The sequence below is a fragment of the Malurus melanocephalus genome, unplaced genomic scaffold (genome assembly GCF_030028575.1).
Source record: "Malurus melanocephalus ecotype Western Australia unplaced genomic scaffold, MMel_1.1 scaffold_219, whole genome shotgun sequence".
NCBI classification, from domain to species: Eukaryota; Metazoa; Chordata; class Aves; order Passeriformes; family Maluridae; genus Malurus; species Malurus melanocephalus.
In genome coordinates, this window is record NW_026623451.1 from 298,215 (window position 1) to 314,303 (window position 16,089).

Consider the following 16,089-nt stretch of genomic DNA (forward strand, 5'->3'; position numbering starts at 1 on the left):
TTATTTTGGAATCTAAGTAAAATATARTTGTATATGGCCATTTTTACACAATTATTCCAGAGTAATTGAGTGCTGTTAGATGCAATTTCCATCTGATAAACAGCACCTGTCCTGTTCCAGGTTTTATCTTGTAGACCAGAGTTGCCTTCCCTTCCCCATCAAYGAAGACATGCAAGTGGCTCTCTAGGACATTTAAAACAAAAGATTTTTTATAATGGCTCAGATACTTTATCAACTTTGCTTTAATTAAGCTCCTGTCACTTGTTGCTCTGCAACATGTAATTCCCATTAAGTCATGACAAATTTATTTTTCAGCTGCTCCAGGAGATGTTAATGTGAGCACATCAATATTCACGTGTCTTGACAGATTGTGAGGTTTAATAAATTGCTTTCTGTAAAATAATTTTTGTGGAATCAGGGGTGTTCCTGTGATAGCACAAAGGAAGCCTGAAGCTGAGATATATAAAGCATCATTTTCTTTACTCTGCATCTACAAGTTAATAAACTATTCCTCTGGAAAATAATGAGGGATTTGTTTTAGGCTAAATATTAAAAGCATAGAAGACAATTAGGATTTWAAAAAGTGCTTCTCTTTCATGTGGGTAAATGCTCAGTTTGCACWTAAAGGATTCTTACTGACCCAATTCTGTTACTATTTCGTTTTGGTCACACCAGAAATTTATCATGATTATGTTTTGTCTTACAGGGAGATTAAACATATGGCTGTGTGTGAGAAGARTTTGGTCAGAACTGAGCAGTGTATGCTGGAATGAAGAATCCTCAGAACTAGGATTTGGTCTGAAGAGCATCATCACATATGTCTGTTTGCATTTTTAAGAATGAATCAAAAGATACATGACAACTACGTATCTAATAGGAAGGCTAWGTGTTAAAAAAGCTATTTTAATGGTTTTACTTCTGTAAATGTAAAGAAAATAGAAGCAATATATATTAAAAAAAACAGTGAACATTAGCACTTGTATTATACAACTATTACCATATTGTTTATACAAACAAAAAAAGGCCTTTAATATTTCAATCAAAATAACCTTGAAGCATATTATCTCTGTGCCTGCCTTCTAGTGAAAGTCTGTGGAAGAAACACCAAATAGCCTCTCAGGTCTTTTAAAGTTTCATTTCCTTTTTGCTTATCCCAGGAGGATTACAGCAGTGTGGTCTTTCCCCAAAAATTCTCAGGAGGAAATTAAAAATACTGCAGAAGGAAAGACAATGTAATTGTTTTCATGGTGATTATTTCTCTTTGCTTCCATATTTTTGATATGGAATTTACTTCCCTTGTCCCCAAAGATGTATTGTGCAAATATTCCTATCCCCTGTAGTGTGCATAACCACTATGTCAGGTTGGATACTCTGTGATAGTTTGGGAAAAGAAAGTGAAACAAAATGTATTAGGGATCTAAGGATTATTTAGGTCCYATTAAGATATGGTGAGAGCTACACCTAGCAAGGGGTTGTGACAACATTGGAGTCAGTGAAGTTAAACCCTTCATTTTGYTACAGAAGGTGGTAAACCAGGCATGATCAAGGTTAGGGCTGAAGAAAGAACTTGATTCATTACAAGATCTTTTAAATATTGGTGAGTTAGAGAAAAGGATAGAGCTGATAAAGCAGAATTCATTTTTTGTTCATAGAGAATGATAGATTATAGATTAGCATATAGATTAGCTATGGTAAAGGCCTTGCTGAAGAGTGTGATTTATTTCTGGGGCCCACATCCCCTGGAAGCTGGAGCTGCAGACCCATCTGCATGAGTAGTACTACAATTTGGAAGGAACAGAGCTAGAAAGATTTGCAAGATGGGACAAAAAAAATAGGGTTTTGGTCATACTTAGCTCTTAGCATTGTGATAGCACAAGCCCTGTTTATTRCTTTCTATGCATATATAAATTCATTAGCATCTTGGGAGCAGCATTGAGTGTCTTGCTGCTCCACAGATGAAGATATTTCCAAGTAATGCTGCTGTAAATACAGAAGTTCACAGCCAGATGGTGATAGGGGGAGGTCTTGGCAGCTCTTTGCCCATTAAAATATGGTGAGGTTAGTTAGGATGAGGATCTGAGCACCAGGTTCTTGGCAAAAAAACGGTGTACCTGCCTGCCTGGTCTTTTACAGTTTAGACCTCAGGCAAGCCTGAAGGGTGTTACAGTGACAAGCAATCTTGGGAACACAGTCACCTTGGAGCACAATGCAACAGCATGAGGGAGGAAAATTTGGGCCAAGGAAATAAAGGGAAACCCCTACTCTTATAATAAAATAATGTCAAACAGATGGTAACCAATTCAATGCATGGTGAGATGTCAAAACATGTTGAGCACCATATTGGGACCCACTTAGGGAAAATAACAGAGCTATTTATTCTGTTTTGCTTTTGAACAACCTATTAATTTAATAGTAGGAATAAGTCCTTGCTTTGTACAATTGCAGGTCTGCTGCTGCTCTTTCCAGTTAAGTGAGGTTATACCCAGGAGCAGCTGTCAAGTTCAAGGAGTGATACATAATTTGGCTGCTAAAATCATACTGCACTATGATTTCTCTTGACAAAAACATCAAAAGTAGGAAGGAATCATCACTTTCACTCTGAAGACTTCAGCTCATCAATTTAAAGAAAAATGMAGAATGTATTCTTTTGAACAGGTATGTATATCTTTTTTAACCTGAGACATCAGAAATGGGTACTGAGGTGTTAACACTGAAACTGCACAGTTTTTCTCTCTCCTCTCATCTGCCACTTCAGCTGTTTTCATACCATTTGATAACAGTTCTGGTTCAGCTGCATTTTTATGCTACTATTTAATTTTCCTGGTAGACATTCCTGCTTACATGAGCCTGTTACAGAGCAACAAAGAAGAAAACAAACAGTAAGTGATCTTGTATCACATGGCTGCTTCTAGCAAAATATGTATTTAAGGGCCTTCTCCAAGGGAACTAAGCTAACTTRAGCACTCACCTAAATTATGAGGAAAACTGTATCAGTCCCAAAGGCTTTTAAGTATGACCCATCTTCTTTTCCAGTGTGTGGATCAGYTGTTCCACACCACCCTACAGAGAAGATGGAAGGAGAATCAGTCACACCTTGTGRTTTGAACACAATATAGAACTGAGCTGTCAGAAGGAGAACCCAGCCCTTCTSCTTCAGCCATTTTCTAAATCCAAACTGATGTATAGAAATGGTGATTTCCCCAATGGAATTAGAAACAGGGTGGATATTTACCAATAATTCTGACAGTTAAAACTGAGGGGGTTAATGACATTTGCTGAGGAGGAGATAGGCTGGAAAAASGGAAAGRCWGAGAAGCCTGAAGTTCCCCTCTTARTTTGGATGGYAGACAATGAGACTTGTYCAAAATCTARGACAGAACACCTTTAGACATGACAGGGTTCCAGATATCAGGGCAGGATGTGMTATTTTACTAAAATGCACTACCATGACCAGTTCATACAGAGGAAGCTYTTCATTGCAGTTCTGTTTAAGAGCTGATCTCTCCTGGGCAATGCAGTTGTGGATGAGACACAGACAATGACAGTATCCTGAGTGAAGTCCAAAAACCAAATTGGCAGTGCAGATAGTGGACAATAAATTAGATTTTAAAAACTCTTTCAGGCTTAGTAACTTGAAATGAACCCACCTATGTGAGTTTATGACAAGGAATACACCAAAAATATGTCAGCATTCCAGGGGTGAACTGGAGGAGGTGGAAAGAAGCACAAATATCTAAAATTATTTGCATGGAGTCGATTGTAATAAATCCATCAGTGCATTACTCCATCAGTTAGATGCCAAGCCAGTATTAGCATCATTAAAATAAGTATTGGATAGCAAAATATCTTATTTTATGTCACTCACAGCAACATGATTATTTTTCAGGACCCCACCACCTAGGTTTCTGTTGCCAGATTAAATCCTGCCCAGACACTGTGTAACAAGGGGCTGTTTTTCACCACTGTGATGTTTGCAGGTCACATCAGTGCTCCGTGCAGGTGTTCTCCATGGACATCTCCGCACGAATCCATCGGATCCATCCTTCCACAGGGTTACCCTGCATCCCACCGAACTTTCTGATGGACGGCACGAACAGAGGTGGTGCCGAGCTGGAAGCATTTCACCAGTGCTTCACTGGAAAGTTAATCACCCACTATCTGAATAAAACGGCCATACATAAAGGGTCGTAAAGGTCAGGCAAGCATTTTACAGAAGGAAATTTAAAGCTTCTGAAAACCTTTYCATTTCCCCTCTGGCTGCCCTACCTGGCAGCATCTGCAGCCAACTATGACGTCTGCGATAGGGTTGAGCCAGCTCCACTCGGAACTACTGGGAATGAGTAATTTTCGCCTTTTAAGATTTGGCAAAAGAAAACAAACAAAAAAAACCAAAAGGGTGAAATACACATCAAGCGGGAGCAAACCCGTGAGGGCAGGGCAGCCCTAGCACTGTGTTTATACGGGATAAAGCCCTCCTCTGCCCCCTACGGCGGCCGCAGCTGGGGATGTCCCGGGGTCCTCTCAGCGTCCCCTCAGAGCGCGAACCCACCCCGCCCTCACGGGGCCGCCGCCGCTCCAGGGCAGAGCTTCCGCCCCGCCCGCTCGGGATTGGCCCGCGCCGCGGCACCGGAAATGGCGACAGGAGAACAACGCCCCCTGCGCCGTTCAAACCCCGGCGGCGGTAAAAGTGGGGCGCGCGCGGGGAACCGGGAATGGGGCCTTGGGCGGGGCGGCTCTGAGAGACCCGGGGGGGAACCGGGAACGGAGCCTTGGGCGGGGCGGCTCTGAGGGGAGCCCGGGGCGCTGAGGGGAGCCCGGGGCGCTGAGGAGATCCCGGGGCTGAGAGAACCGGGCTTGGGGCAGAGCGGCTCTGAGGGGATCCCGAGGGGCTGAGGGGATCCCGAGGGGCTGAGGGGATCCTGGGGCGCTGAGGGGATCCCGGGGGGCTGAGGGGATCCCGAGGGGCTGAGGGGATCCCGGGGGGCTGAGGGGATCCCGGGGGGCTGAGGTGATACTGGGAGCGCTGAGGGGATACTGGGAGCGCCGAGGGGATACTGGGAGCGCTGAGGGGATCCCGGGACTGAGAGAACTGGGCTTGGGGCAGGGCGGCTCTGAGGGACCCGGGGCGCTGAGGGGAGCCCGGGGCTGGGAGAACGTGGCTTGGGGCAGGGCTGATCTGAGGGACCCGGGGGCTGAGTGGAACCCGGGGCTGGGAGAACGGGGTTTGGGACGGGGCGGCGCTGAGCGGGGCTCGGTGCTCCACGCCGCAAACTCCGGAGTTTGGAGGGGTCCGAGGTGGTGGAGTCACAGTTGTTTAAGGCAAGAGTGGCTGATGTGCTGAGTGCCATGGGGAAATTGATGCGGTGGGGTTCAGGTTGGACTCGATGATCTCAGAGATCTTCAAMGTCATTGCTTCTGTGCCTCTCCCCACTTTACTTGCTGGTATGCTTCAGGCACATTTAAACTTATGAATTTTGTCCCCAAGGAAATGCGGATGTTGCTTAAATTACATTCCCCCTTAACCTCATCTTTTACTTAAAGTCAGCCAGTCAAGTGCCTCCTCAATGTTCTCTTTTTCAGGTCATCGTTTATATGGGATAAGCTGTAAAGATGTTGAAATTTAAATGTGCCCGAAATCCAGTCGAGGCAGGACCAATGGAGCCCATCACCAGCCGAGTTTCTCGGCTAAATCTGCTCTTTCAGGTGAAGAACATCTGATCTGAGAGCAGCTGATCTTGGTTTTGTCCATGTTCATTCCCAGTATTTTGAAATACAATTTTGCTTGTTTGGATGCTGAAATCATGCCTGTGTCATTCTTTGGGAAAAGGGGTAAAAAAGGGATAACTAGGTGAAGTTCAAAGTTAYCTAGTTTGCACAAGGTTCACTGGGTAGTAGCTGGTCTTATGTTTTGTGCATCTGCTAATGTTTAACTTGATGGACTTTTTCATGTAAAGATGGAATATTGCATTCTGTGCCCTGTAATCTTCTTTCTTTTTTCATGGGTGAAGTAGCTGTAGGTTTGTTCTGAGATGAATTTATCTGAGGGACTGCTATTTGATCAACTGAGGTTCAGCAGGTTTTCCTTCTAGAGCTACTATTGATGCTGAGTACCCACATGATGCAATGTCAAGGAAAAAAACTAGTCAGATCAGTTATCAGGAGGATTTAGATAGTTAAAATTTGAATCATGGCTTTCTTGAAATTGTTTTTAAAGGATTGCTTTGTCTCAAAGAAAATACCTGTAATAGCTATTACAGATAGACACAGTGAGTTCATGTATTTACCTCACACTTCTATACAATTTGCCTAATTTCTGAAATAGTGATTTTAAAATGGATAATATATAATCTGCTCTATACATCTGTTATTGATTTGAGGCTTTTCATTGTTGTCTGAGTCTCCATCTGCTGTTGCTGCTTTTTTTTTCCAGGGGAAGCCACTCTTTGTGACTCAACAGCAGATGTCTCCTCTCTCCCGGGAAGGCATCCTTGATTCATTATTTGTACTTTTTGAAGAATGCAGAAACCCTGCCTTAATGAAAATTAAACATGTTGGCAACTTTGTCAAGAAGTGTAAGTTTGTTTAGACTAATTTTCAGGGTTTTTWAAATAAAATAGTTCTTAAGAATCTGGATGTTAGAGTAATGCTTTAGTTGCTTTGATTGTAACCCAGGGCTTTGAGCATCTGACTTTGTTGGCAGACTCAACACTGCAAAAGGGATCTTGGCATTCTTAGTAAAGCTTTGTTCAGGTTTGAGAGGATCAAATGCAAGTGGCTTTTGAAGTGCTGTGACTCACATGTGCATCCTCCTTAGTCTGTACTGTATTTATATTTGGGGAAGTACTTTCTTGGAAAGTGAATACTGGCTACAGCAAAGCTCCAAGTATGCACCGTGGAAGGATGTCAGAAGTTGCAAGCAAGATAGTGACTAAGAAAAAAGAATATTTGAGAGAGGAACTTGGTAATCTTTGGCTCTTTCACCTTTTGGACTCCATGCGTTACCCAAATTTTGCAAGTATGACTTGTAAATATTATTTCTGTGCTTCAGAAATAAAAGTTCTAAAGGAGTAAATATTTTACTGATAATGTSCCCAGATTTCTTTTGGGGAAGAGGAAATTTCCATCGATTTTTCTATTAAGATATAGCAGAAAGACATTTGGTTACAAGTAACATCTCGCGCCCTATGTAATAATTCCACCCAATGGTTTGTAGTATTATTTGCAGACACTGATTTTCTGCTAGTTTGAAGAATTTTTAGAACAATCTCTTGTGAGTGATTGATCATCACAGTGCATGCTGGTTGGAACTAGTCTGTGGAAAACTTGAGCTGAATATCTGCAATGAATGCCTGTGGTTGGTTGTTAGACAATAGRCTGGTGCCTCCCTCAGGCAGAGGAGCAAACCCTGCCCCTGCACTAGAACCTGCTGAGTAAAGCCCTTGTGTTCAGAGAATATACTTTGTATTGGTAAAGGATGGATGGCAAGAAGTTAGAAACCAAAGAGGTTCTCAGCCTCTGATGTTATGAATGGGACAGAATTATGGTTGCTATGGGAACTGTCTTAGCATTTCCTGATCCTTTTGTATGTACCATATTTCAGACTTAACTCTGCATTGATACAGTCTTTTTCTAGTTCTGATGCATGCTGTTATTTTTAAGAAGCATATTCTGGAAAGATTTAACATTTCTTGAGAATCTGTAACTAAATGTTGGGGTTTTTTGATTTTAGTTTGTCGCGGTTTTTTTTGCTTTTTAAGTTTTATTCCCCAGTTTCAATCTTGTCTCGTTTATAAAATGCCAGTTGTGTAATGTAAAAATAAGTATTTTATTTTTATAGATGCAGAGGCTATCACTGAGCTAAAGGAGCTACAACCCAGTGTGAAGGATTTTGAAGTAAAGAGTGTGGTTGGCTGTGGTCACTTTGCAGATGTCAAAGTAGTGAGAGAGAAAGTCACTGGTGATGTCTATGCTATGAAGGTGATGAGCAAGGAGTCCTTGCTGGCACAGGAGCAYGTATGTATATTTGTCTGTTATGACAGTAGGAGGATAAATTGCAATTTGTTGAACACTTCCTTTCTGTCACTATTATTAGAATTGAGTTAAAAATATATCTTAAGAAAGTTCATCCTACATTTCAGGGAAGCAATAAATTTGTGTGTAGTTTTGCTGCGTTTCAAAGCCATCGTCACAGTCTATGGGTCTATCAGATGAGGTGCCAAAACTTGGCCCTTGTTGTAAAGAGCTTCCCATCTAATTATAAGAAAAGAAAAACAGATGACAAATCCACTGAATCAGTATTGATCTTGTTGATGATGGCTTGAATTTTSAATCTATTCATTAAAGATTTTTTTTATTTTAAAGCGACGTAGAATGTCAAGAGTGGGTGTGAAGGCAAACTGTGGTGACTGGATTTTTATGGAGAGCCTCTCGCTAGCTTGAGAAATGTGTTACTTGGAAACTTAAAAAAGGGATAATGGAGGTTGTTCTCATAGTTYGGTGAGAAACAGAAGTTAATCTTTGCTGACATGCGATGACAAGTAGGACAGAGATACTCCATGAGACACCTCAAGAATTTATACAATATCTGCATCAGTTRTTCCCAATACATGGTGCAGTAAGGCTGCTTCTGACATCCCGCAGCACTGTTTGTGGCTAGCAGAAATGAAGCTAAACTAAAATTACCCTTTCTGTGGCATAGACTGACAGGAAATCAAAGTATGATGCTACCCTCATATGGCACTTGTTCAGGAAATAGCACCTAATTTCTGCGTAATTTTTTTTCATGTGTGCCAAGTTTTTCTAAAACTAGGGGATTCTAATGTATTCTCACTCCCTCTCATGATGTAACTGCACATTTTTTTGGTAGGTGTCATTTTTTGAGGAAGAACGCAGCATATTAGCTCAAAGCACCAGTCCATGGATTCCACAGTTACAATATGCATTTCAAGACAAGAAAAATCTCTACTTGGTAATGCCTAGTCTTTGATTTTYTCCTCTATTGAACACCATTGCTGTTGTTTAATTAAAGAACAATGTGATGGTTAAAATGGGCTCGTTTTCCTGTAAGTTTTCCTGCGCTACATACCACTGTTTGCTATGTACCCAATGTAATAGTGGRGAGTTGAATGGGTTATCTTGTATATCTGTTCCTTTAAAATTTTATGTAGGTTATGGAGTATCAGCCTGGAGGGGACTTGCTGTCACTGTTAAACAGATATGAGGACCAGCTGGATGAGAATATGGTGCAGTTTTACCTTGCAGAGTTGGTTTTGGCCATTCACAGTGTCCATCAGATGGGCTATGTCCACCGGTATGTAAGGGTTGCTTTGTGTGCTCCTTCCTATATTCTGTCCTCTTTCAGGACAGTATTTCRCATGCTGTGTCAGAAGACAAAATTAGAAAATTAATCAGACTCCCAACTATAATTGTAGCTCAGGGCATTAACTTTGATGTAAAGTTCAGACTAATATCGAGAAAGGATTGTTACATATATTTTTCTGGAGGCTCAGTAAAAAGGAGCCTTTATGTTGCAGTATAAAAAATTTAAGTATTTTCCATAGATTGCTGCTTTTGGCACCAAATACTATGGGAAATTAATGTAATTGTTAAAAATTGTTGTGTGCTGATTGGTGAATAAGGCAGTATAGGATGTTGGAGTAGTTAAATATCACAGAGTTTTCTCTCAAGGCTTTGTGGCTGTTACTGTGTGCATTTTCAAATCATATTGGTATTTTAAAAAGTTATTYCCTTCTGAGGGCGTGGAAATGTTAGAAAGTATTTTATGTTCCAAGTTTGTAGTGGCTGCACTTAAACCACTGACTTTCTAGCGCAAGGTCACTGCTTGATTTGGAAGATGTGCAGAATAAGCTGAGAGAATTTGGAAAGAAAACTACAAGATACTTTATTGTAACTCAGTTACAATGTGGTCAAGGTGCAAGATCACCTTTCATCTGCTGTCAACAATTATTAACCTTCCATGAAATAACGGGAACTTTAATACTTCCATATTTGYTTGGAAACAAGACAACTGTTGGAAATAAGACTCCTGCTTGTAAGGCTTTATGCATGTGGTTGAGTACAGCTGAATAAGGGATATCCTAATACCTGAGTGTGACAGCAGGGAATGGTATGGAAAGGTTCTGATTGCTTTCTTCTTGTTGCTTATAGAGATATCAAACCAGAGAATGTTCTTATTGACCGAACAGGACACATTAAACTGGTGGACTTTGGGTCAGCTGCCAAAATGACAGCAAACAAAACGGTAACAATGTAGATTTAGACTTTGTCTGTGGCTTGTTTGGATAGTCCAGTCAAAAAGGGAACACTAACTTGGTATCTGYTCTTTGATTACACCTTGCTCTTCTCTCTTCTACCTTTCCTGTCTAGTGTGGAATCTATTCACAATCGTATTTTTCCATTTGTAAATGGCTTTTCAAGCATGAGTTAGAGTATCTTTTGCAGCCCCCAATAGATACGYGTTTGCTTATTAAAATATGAACACACAAGAAAGGCAAAGGTAAGTCTGCTTTCTCAAGGTGCTGCACTGTGATATAAAACCATACTTCTGAAGGTTCTTGCAGCTGTTCATTGCTGTGCTTAAAGAGGACAGGGATTTATAGTTGGAATGAAAATTGTGTCTGTTGTAACTAAAGTGGCATAACTTTGAAGACTGGGGAGCTCTTGATCAAAATGAGTCACATTTAAATGTTCAGGGATTCACTCACCCTCAAAAAGCACAACATTCAAATCTGAATCAGTGAAGTTTTTAATAAGATGCTTCTAAGTTTTGGTAACTGCATACAACTTCCAGTGAAAATTTTAAAAATTTAAATGCATCGAAGTGAGAACATGAAGTTCTGTAGTATATTTCTGTCTCTTTTTACAGTTTTTATTTTTCCATAAAATTTTCTTTGTAATGTGATTCTTAATATCCTGTTTTCTCTCTTCTTCCATTTTTAGTGCTTCTCTGCATTGCATTTTCCTTTCAAATTTTTTCTTCACACTATCTCTTCAGTCAYCCTCAGGTTTTTGTGTTAGCCTGCCTGCTGTTTTGTTTCATTCTTTATGCCACTCAGTGCAAAAATGATTGCATCATTGGCTTTTGAATTACCTTTTCTAAGCAGTCCTTTGCTGATCATGAACACAAGGTAAAAAGGTAGGGGTGACAGAGAATTGAATGAGGGCAGGGAGGATTTCTGTCTAAATTTGACCAGTTTTGAAATTCCAGCTATCACGTCCCTGTTAATACTAGCTGAATCAGTAGTGCTAGAGTATATTTGCTGCTTAAATTATCAATTTAATAATCTTGTGATTTTTGGAATGCTCCTTTTCTACTTTAACAGTTTGTACTTTATAGTAATAATTAACTCTGATAATTTGTCTCTTTTTATACCAAAGATCTTGTGTTGTTTGTTTATGAGCAGTCTCCTTAACCTGGCACTTATTTGCTGAACAGCTTTGCTTAAAATTACTTACTTAAAATTCACTTGGAGGGCTAAAAATTATGTCTCATAAAAAAAAAAAAAAAAGGGAAAAAGTATAAAACTTTAGGTTTATTACCAAGATGACACTGAGCAAAAAGTGCTGTACTTTCACTTGGTTTATCTTTGTTTCTAGGTAAATGCCAGGCTCCCTGTGGGCACACCTGACTACATGGCACCAGAGATGCTGACAGGGTTGGGKGGGGATGGCAAAGCCTCCTACGGCCCTGAATGTGACTGGTGGTCCCTTGGAGTCATYGCCTATGAAATGATTTATGGAAGGTCTCCTTTTACTGAAGGCACTTCAGCAAAAACTTTCAATAACATCATGAACTTCCAGGTAGAGAGAACTCGTTTCCTTTTTCTCCAGTAAAAAGGCTATAACTAAAGACTCCTTTTCTCAACTTGAAAAAAAGTTTGTGGATGTCTCTTACTTCATAACGTTCATAAAATATTTGGAATATGTTCATTATATTGTATTTGTATGTCTCTGTATTATAGATACCAAGTTATTTTTGTAACAGGTGTCATCATCCCTGATTCAAAAATCCTAAGCCACAAACCTTCTGAAGTTTGTAACAATTTTCTGGGGAAGTGTCTTGTTTTACTCTTCCATTTGTTCATGCCATTGGCTATTGTTCACATAACACGGTGACCTGGGATCCCATTTGCCTGGGTGGGAATGATGGTTCCTCTGTTCTTATCTTTACTGCAGTAAATGCATATAAAAGCCTGTTGGGATAAAATGCACCATGCTTTTATTTGTGTGCTATAAATATTCACCCTTTGTACCTGACATATCTCAGAATAATGAAACTTAATCTTACCATTCTGCGCCTGTTTTCCTACTGAGCAGAAATCCATTTCTTTCTAATGCAGAGATTTCTGAAGTTCCCAGAGTATGTGAAAGTTAGCAGTGACTTCCTTGACTTGATCCAGAGCCTGCTCTGTGGGCAGAAGGAAAGGCTGGGCTATGAGGGTCTCTGCTGCCATCCATTTTTTTCTAAGATTGACTGGAACAATATCCGTAATTGTAAGTAGAATGAAATTGTGTTTGTAAACAATTTCTCATTTTGGGTAATGGRAATATGTATACAATGTGAGTATTTAAATGTGTGTTTAATCTAAATCATTCATAATAAAATAGGACTGTGTCCTGGAGCAGGTGTTTTTAACAAAAGAGGTCATTTTGATTTTTGCAAAGGCTATGTTGTCATCTCAGGTGAAAACTTTATGGTAAGAAGAAGTTTAATAAAACTCCATATGAATTTCTGATGCAATTGCCATATTACTGCAGGCACTAGACTGGAAAATCAAAATGGCCCTTTCCATGTCCTTTCTCAGCTGCATCAGTATGTTCGTTCAGACCTTTCCCACCTCAATTTGCTTAATTTTGGCTTTGTCTTTTTTTTTTTTTTCCATTGTTTTATCTTCAGCTTTCTCTTTTGTTGCTTGTGAACCAATTTCATTGAGGTTGGTTTACTTCTGGTAGCTCCAGTAGCTGATGTTGGCCATAGGGCTGTTGGAGTTTTTKTCAAAGTCAATGGGGATAATGTATTACTACTCTTTTTGGTCAAAAATCTGTTCATTCAACCAGGAATAGAATAAAAGCAGTGAACCAGATAATTTTATATGCAGAAAACTGTTTATATTGCTATGTAAGCAATGGAATTTAGTATTTGGAACTACTGAGGCACCAGCTCCATGGCAAAAGCAAATATTTCACAGTTCATCGGTGATCTCTGTATAGGGATATGATTGTGTTGGACAGTATTTTAAATCATTTGGGCTGTAAGATTATGTGGGCAAGCAACATGTCTGCCTTACATTTTTTATCAAATATGCTGTAAGGCAATGATTGTGCTCCATTTTCTATGATAAATTGCTAAGCCAGTGCTTCTACTTTTGATGACTATCTCAGCACTTCAGCTGTCAGCTCTACAGACTGTTTGCTCACTTTTTTGTTGATTCATTAATTTTGAACTTGTGGAGCTGCTGTTCTGTTAAATTCCATTGTTYCTGTCCTCTGAGAGCCGTTGAGCCTCGAGCCCTTTTCATCCCTTTAGCATACATTTCCCAGTGCTCTCTGCCTTCTCTCCCCAGAGCCCTGCCTAAGCCACCAGTTTCTGTTCTTGGATTTTGTGTTGCATTTATATCATATTATCCCAGATATAGAAAGAGGAATGACATGTGAGCATATGTTCTGGTGTTTCCTTGGCAATTGCCTGTCTAGTGTTCACACAGCTGCACGAGTTAATGGAGCATTTTGCCATTTCATGTGACAGTGGTGATGCTGATGGACCAGCCTGTAGGCAGCCCTGGTGTGGTTATAATGTTGGCATAATCAATTGGGATTTTAAAAATCCCATTTCTGTCTGCAGCTGGCCAGTGGATTGCATCATTCTGTGTAATATCCACATCTACCTACTGTGAGGATTCGTGCAGTTTTGACCCCTCACTTGGTTGTTATGCCTCATACTTGATAAACCCCCACTGTAACTAGCACAAAACACAGCAGTCTCCTTGCTTCAAGCAGCAGATTCAATGTATCACCTATTGCTTTGCTCTCGGCAGTGGCTCTCCCTGTGCTGGTTTTTCAGAGCACTATTGCTGTCATTCTGTTCAGAACCTGTGTCATGTTTGACCCAGGCTCTCTAAGAGTTAAAGGTTTCTTTCTAATCTTGACCTCTGCTGATAATGGTGTTTAACTTGGAGCAATGGCAGCCTGAGAAAGGGAGTGCTGGAAGAGGTCATAGGGTTTAGATTTACAATAAAGAATCCCACTTCCTCAAGTTAACCTGGTCAAWGACTTTGGGGTGATGGAATTTTGGACTTGGTGGTCCTAAAGCCTTTGCCARCGGAAATGACTCTGATCCCACGACCGTTAAACAAATTCTTTATCAGTGTAGTCAGACTTTCTTAGAGTCTATAAGGGCAGTGATGTAATTTCTATTTCAGGTAGGGAAAAAATTGGTGTCTTTGCCTTGCAGATATTTAATTATCATGCTGAGAGCTCCAGGATAGCCATTCTTAATGCACCGATTTTGGTTAAGAATGTGTCATTAAGGGGCTTTTCATTGTTACATTTTGTTGTTATGGTAACCTATGAAACACTTGACTTTTTAGTAAACCCCTTTCCAAAAGATCATTGCCTCTAAAAAAAGCTCCTAACTTCCCTGGGTTCAAGTAGTGTGTCTCTGTAGAAGGAGCTCTTAAGTTACAGAAACAGAATCAAACCATTAAACCTAAGGTCAGRTTTAACTTAATTTGTCTCAATGATTTACCCCTTTGTTGGAGTATTGTACTGAAACACTTTTATAGATTCTACTCTGTTGTTTTCTCCTGTTTAATGACTTCTGAAGTTTATTAAAAAAAACAAACTGACCCCAAAACAGACACCACCACACTTCCTTTCCAAAAATAAAATAATTCAAACCTTTCAAAAGTGTGTGTTGATTTACTTAGCAGACTTTTCTGAAAATAGTTTGAAATTTATTTACCTGAAATGAACATATTTCTATCTGTGCTTCAGGTAAATGATCAGATATTTCACTGGAAAGTTGATAACAGAACCATTTGAGTACTTWATAGGTATCTAAAATCAGAGGTAARGAATAGGGGAATGACATACTTGGGTTATCTGCAATAAGGCTCTGTTCTATATAATTTGGAGATTTTGTTAGCTGTTTTTTGTTATTTGAAATCCATGAACTACATCAACTTTTTAATTTGGAACCAAAAATCTGCTAACTGGGAGATGGTCAGAAGACTTTCATTCTTATCTAAGCAGAATRTGTGTGGCATAAAGAGCCTTTCATTTTAAGAATTGCTTTGTAACTACAGTCCAAGAAGTCTTGAAAATGGAATGGCGTATTTGGACTTGGATATGGCAGCTATATATATGAAAAGACAAGGATTAATGTCTTGTGCAAACAGAAGAACTTGAGAAAGTATTGAAGACTGATTTTTAGACTGTTTTCTGCTATTAAACAGGCAGAACCCAAATCTCATAATTCATCAATCCAAGACACTTTGGCATTCAATATGTTAACAGTCGCACATTGTGGTRTTTCATTTAAATTCTTGTCTTCAGAAAAATGTGTTGACTTGTTTCTTGAAGTGGAGATCACTTGAATTGCAGGTTGGAAATCACTTTTATTAATAGAAATGTATGTGTTGSATCATTGTCTTGGCAAAACAGCAAAGGTGTTAAGATAATATTKTATAGACAGATTAAAACTAGAACAGTACCTTTTTTATAAGTGATCTTAGCGGAAACATCCTCAAATTAYATCACTGGGATTGTCTATTTTTCTTTTATAACACTTTCTCAAATAGGTCTGTTAGAGCCTGAGGAAGAGTAATACCTAACCTATTTAAAAAGGCTGTGTGGATGCTTTTCTTCAGAAAGCATTTATAGATCACCTTGTAGATCAAGAAGAGACACATTTTTATCCTTAAGAAACATTCTGTATTGCCTTTAAGTTTCCTATATCAGTTGAGTCTTTCACTGTCCCATGGGAAATGCAGTCTCTCTTTTGTGAATTTGCATGAAAATATTTTGAAAGGATGGAAAGACCTGGTTAAGGCAATGTTCTTTGTACCAGTC

At 39.7% G+C, this 16,089-nt stretch overlaps 1 protein-coding gene across 6 annotated transcripts in view; it reads left to right on the forward strand.

Moving 5' to 3' along the window:
• The first annotated feature begins 5,077 nt into the window (after window positions 1-5,077).
• Window positions 5,078-16,089, forward strand: part of CIT (citron rho-interacting serine/threonine kinase) — a 69,174-nt gene continuing 58,162 nt past the window's right edge. For 4 of the 6 annotated variants that reach the window (XM_057374184.1, XM_057374186.1, XM_057374185.1 and 1 more), the window contains exons 1-9: window positions 5,079-5,442; window positions 5,581-5,703; window positions 6,431-6,572; window positions 7,838-8,013; window positions 8,867-8,968; window positions 9,168-9,310; window positions 10,168-10,261; window positions 11,617-11,820; window positions 12,360-12,513. In XM_057374184.1, coding sequence (XP_057230167.1) covers window positions 5,611-5,703; window positions 6,431-6,572; window positions 7,838-8,013; window positions 8,867-8,968; window positions 9,168-9,310; window positions 10,168-10,261; window positions 11,617-11,820; window positions 12,360-12,513 — 1,108 coding nt within the window. In that variant the 5' untranslated portion in view covers window positions 5,079-5,442; window positions 5,581-5,610. Of the gene's footprint in view, window positions 5,443-5,580; window positions 5,704-6,430; window positions 6,573-7,837; window positions 8,014-8,866; window positions 8,969-9,167; window positions 9,311-10,167; window positions 10,262-11,616; window positions 11,821-12,359; window positions 12,514-16,089 lie in introns of all 6 variants that reach the window. The other 2 variants (XM_057374189.1, XM_057374188.1) reach the window with 1 other exon arrangement.